This window comes from Melanaphis sacchari, unplaced genomic scaffold (genome assembly GCF_002803265.2).
Source record: "Melanaphis sacchari strain LSU unplaced genomic scaffold, SCAv2.0 Contig1_pilon_pilon, whole genome shotgun sequence".
NCBI lineage: Eukaryota > Metazoa > Arthropoda > Insecta > Hemiptera > Aphididae > Melanaphis > Melanaphis sacchari.
In genome coordinates this window covers 672,138-676,016 of record NW_020270976.1, presented here as the reverse complement: position 1 = coordinate 676,016, position 3,879 = coordinate 672,138, and the positions used below count along the sequence as shown (strand labels likewise).

At 33.7% G+C, this 3,879-nt stretch overlaps 1 protein-coding gene across 1 annotated transcript; it reads right to left on the bottom strand.

The window, feature by feature from the left end:
• Nucleotides 1-862: 862 nt before the first annotated feature.
• On the bottom strand, nucleotides 863-2,844 carry LOC112593189 (apolipoprotein D-like). The gene is made up of 5 exons (XM_025337530.1): nucleotides 2,605-2,844; nucleotides 1,691-1,821; nucleotides 1,519-1,610; nucleotides 1,263-1,355; nucleotides 863-1,164 (listed from the first exon to the last, which is right to left on the bottom strand). The coding sequence occupies exons 1-5, from the start codon at nucleotides 2,728-2,730 to the stop codon at nucleotides 968-970; spliced, it is 639 nt and encodes a 212-aa protein (XP_025193315.1). The 5' UTR covers nucleotides 2,731-2,844; the 3' UTR covers nucleotides 863-967.
• Between the last annotated feature and the right edge of the window lie 1,035 nt (nucleotides 2,845-3,879).

Sequence of the window (3,879 nt, the reverse complement as noted above, 5' to 3'; positions counted from 1 at the left end):
ACTACACGCTTCAATAAATGTTTTTGGTTTGTTGAACATCGTGACGGGAATATTATTATTAATTATTGTTATCGTGCAAATAATTGTCATTGGTCCTCTTTGTTTTTCTCTTACACCTGGCTTTGTTAAGAATAAATACCCGGAGCCGATTATAATAAAAAATTTAAAACAATATAATTTCTGGTAACAATTATATTCATTAGATCATCGTGTGAAAGTTATTATGTTTCTGTGTTATAAAAATATTTATTTTAATCGACGGTGGAAGAACTGGATGTATAATATTATTGTGTGAGTTTGCAAGTGTATGTAATAGTATTGTGTTTGTTTAATATTTAATGTTTCTGTATTATAAAACTATAAGAATACGAAATGATGTTTTGTCATGTTGTGTTTTTTTATGTTTTACTATTGTTGTTATTCATACTTATTTGGCTTGTATATAATATTAATATTATGTCATATTATTATTATGATATATATTGATTATATGGACAAACACATCGCAGGTACATCTTCGATGGTTATGTATTTAGACATTGTGATTGTACCACAGACAAATAATAGGTATTCGACAGTCGATAGTATTATTCATCGGTTGAATCTAGTTCAGTAGCACGACTTATTTAATCATAACACTGGAGACGACGTTTCAGCGGTCAATTATTTTTACACCACTAATAATAATAAGGCATTAAGTGCTTTTATACAATCCGCAATATCATATTATTAGGTAGTATTACCGTGCACAGTGATGCCTAATATGACGGGGTATTGTATATACGACAAGAGGGCGTGATAATAAAATATAACAACCTATTTCATTGCTTAAAATCTATGTATATTTTATTTTTTTATCATTTCATGATTTTTTCGAATAAATATAAATAAATAAATAATGATCGTATTCTTAATACTAATAAATATTATCATAAACTTTGTACTGTTGTCGTATAGAAGCACGTGTTCAGTTCAAGCTCCTCCTTCTTCGCCACGTGTTTTCGTTGGTTGCCTCATTGGGTGCTGCTTCGGCGATGGCACAGCTGTTCTGGTCTGTCTTGCGGAAGTAGCTCTTGCTCAACTTGTACTTGTCCAATACACCGTAGGCTTTCTGCATGACGGTACCTGGAGCCAACTTTTCACGGGTCATGATCCAAGCGTTCTCTGTGAAGATCAACATACAAGTGCGCATTATATATCAATACATTCGATTTACATGATTATAATACGTCGAAGTGATCAAATAATTGTCAAGTACTCACGTGTGTTAGCTACTCCATAAGACGAGCAAGACCAAACAACGGCAAAAGAATCATAGTCGGTTTCCAAAATCATTTGTTCGGTGGAGTAAGAGACTACAAAGTACAAACAAATATCGCACCGGTTATTAACACTCGTATTTAACGCGACAACATAAAACGATACCGTCAAGAGTTTCAAATTACAAACGAAATGTTTAATTTTTATAAATATCTAAATAAACCATGGTTTGAACATAAAATAATGATATATATTTACTTGGCAATGTTGTGTACTTGACATTCATTTTTGATTCAGCTCCTTTGACGATCAATCTGATTTCACCGTCCAATACGCGTTTCACTCCGGTACTAAGAAAACAAAAAAATAAAATGTCACATTATTTTTGTATTAAATGTCAATAGCAGGCGTTAGAAATCATTTTACGTACAATCTGTTCATGATTTCGTTGGAAACGAGGTATCTACCATCAACGGCCTTTGTGTAGTTTGTTTTTACGCAGCGAGTTCCAATTTCAAAGATGTTCACGTAGTGTTCGGCTTCGTACCACGTTCCCAAGTACTATGGAAAACATGTGTGATTAATATATCTTAATGCTATGATTTTTTTTTTTTCATATATTTTCTAATAATAATACATGACAATATAATCATAATATTGAAATTCATAAATTAAGTAAATATTTATTTTTAAATCGTTTTTTTTACACAAGATAATAAAAGAAAATATTTTTTAAATATATTATGATATAATAATATTCATCGATAAAATTATCATTTTAAAACATTTTTCATCGTCGAAACTAAAATGAAACTTTAATAAAATTATAGAATGAAGTTCTAAACATTAAAATGAAAAGTTTCAATTTATTGATTTTTTTATTTTTGTTTTTAGGTAAACACTATTTGTAAACTGTATATTAACCCTTTTAACTCTTTTCCTTGGAATTGAGATGAGAATTATACTATTGCTATATAAAATCCATAGCGTGTCAATACTACTATGATACAAAGAAAAAAATACCACTTCTGATTTAGGAAATATTACTACCTATTCCCTTTATGATAGTAAGTATAGAATTATTACGAAAACATAACCAGAAACCAGTCGCTAATAGTCACGAAAAATCCTAATAAATCGTCGAAATTATCATCGTTTTTAATGGTTAAAAAAAAATGAAATGTCAGTTATGAGATGTAATTATAATTATTACGGGTATATTTCTAGCACTAATTTTAGTAAAAAAAAAAAAAAACCAATGACCAATATTTTGTCAATATTGATTATATTGGCCTGACCGGAAATCATTGGTGATTAAACTCCGATACCAGAATGTGCGCTTACTCTGTTCATGTCGAAGTCGGGTTGCGAATCGAATTCCGGACATCCACCGATCGCGGGCACTTGGCAGGACACCATAGCGATAGAAGTGCACACCAGCAGCAAAACCAAATTCGTGTTGAACATCATGGTCGTCTTCGTGCGGCGTTTGTTGCGGAAACTAAAATCCTCTACACTATCGTTGCAGTCGATCTGTGGTGTAGGTACGTCCGGTTTGGCGTACAAGACGAGTGTGATGCCAGCCTGTGGACCGGTGGTCTTTATATACACGACGGACGCTCGCGCGCGCTCGTCTGGAAAGTCCGGTGTGTTTGTGTGTGCGAGTGTGAGTATGTAAATTTTAAAACTCCACTGCGTCACCGTCTTTATTATTATTATTATTATTATAAAAACGATATATCAAATATCTTTTTCTGTCGTGTGAGAACAAAAATCAGAAACGGTAATCTACATTCGAACGTGAACAATTTAGTTCGAATCTGTCTACTGTTCTTATTGTAGTGCCCTGGGGGAGCAGTGGTGATCTTCGACCAGGAGGTTTCCGGGCGGGCGAGAGAGGTGCAGAAGGCGACCAGAATAGATTTATCCTGCTGCAGGATCCCGGCTGCTACGTCCATCGCGCACGACGACGACAACGTGGGGGCGGTCGACGAACTCCATTGGCCTGGAGACCGGTTTCCAGCGCATAAACGCATATTATACCGAATACACGTTATACATACATATATTATTTTTATGTGTATAATATATTATATGAGTGTGAATGCGTGTGATGTTGAAACCCCTCACGCGAGCTGCTCACCTAGCTGAAATGTTATGTCTCCGCGTGACCCCATAACGGATTCCGGGTAACGGGACCGCGTGGATTTACGATCTAGTACTTATTGTGGCGTTCTACAAACAGGGTTTCCACCAGCGACCCACACATATCGTTTATTTTTATTTTTATTTTTTACATTTCCTTTGTCGTCGTCCAATCGTTGTATTCATACTTATTGCACCTATTTTATGACAGGTGTAATAAGAACAAACACTGGTAATGGGCGAGTCTGCGGTTTGTTTGATCCATAAAATATTTTTGTTTACATGAAAACTAATATTTTACTCGGTTTTTAAATTATATTATAATTTTTTTATAAATTTTAACTTATTCAACTATGTAGTAAATATATAGCTATCGCTGTTACGTAGACCTGCACGTAGAAAATATCGCGAGTAACAATAAGTTTAAGTAATTGTTTCAAATTTTTAATTTTTTTTCAAATACATTTTGTCATT

Bases quoted from the DNA above. Each gene is read 5' to 3' on its own strand.
- LOC112593189 (XM_025337530.1), bottom strand. From the start codon at position 2,730: ATGATGTTCAACACGAATTTGGTTTTGCTGCTGGTGTGCACTTCTATC. The intron at 1,822-2,604 runs GTAAGCGCACAT...TGTTTTCCATAG, and splicing joins CCGACTTCGACATGAACAGA to TACTTGGGAACGTGGTACGA. The intron at 1,356-1,518 runs GTAAATATATAT...TGTACTTTGTAG, and splicing joins CAAGTACACAACATTGCCAA to TCTCTTACTCCACCGAACAA.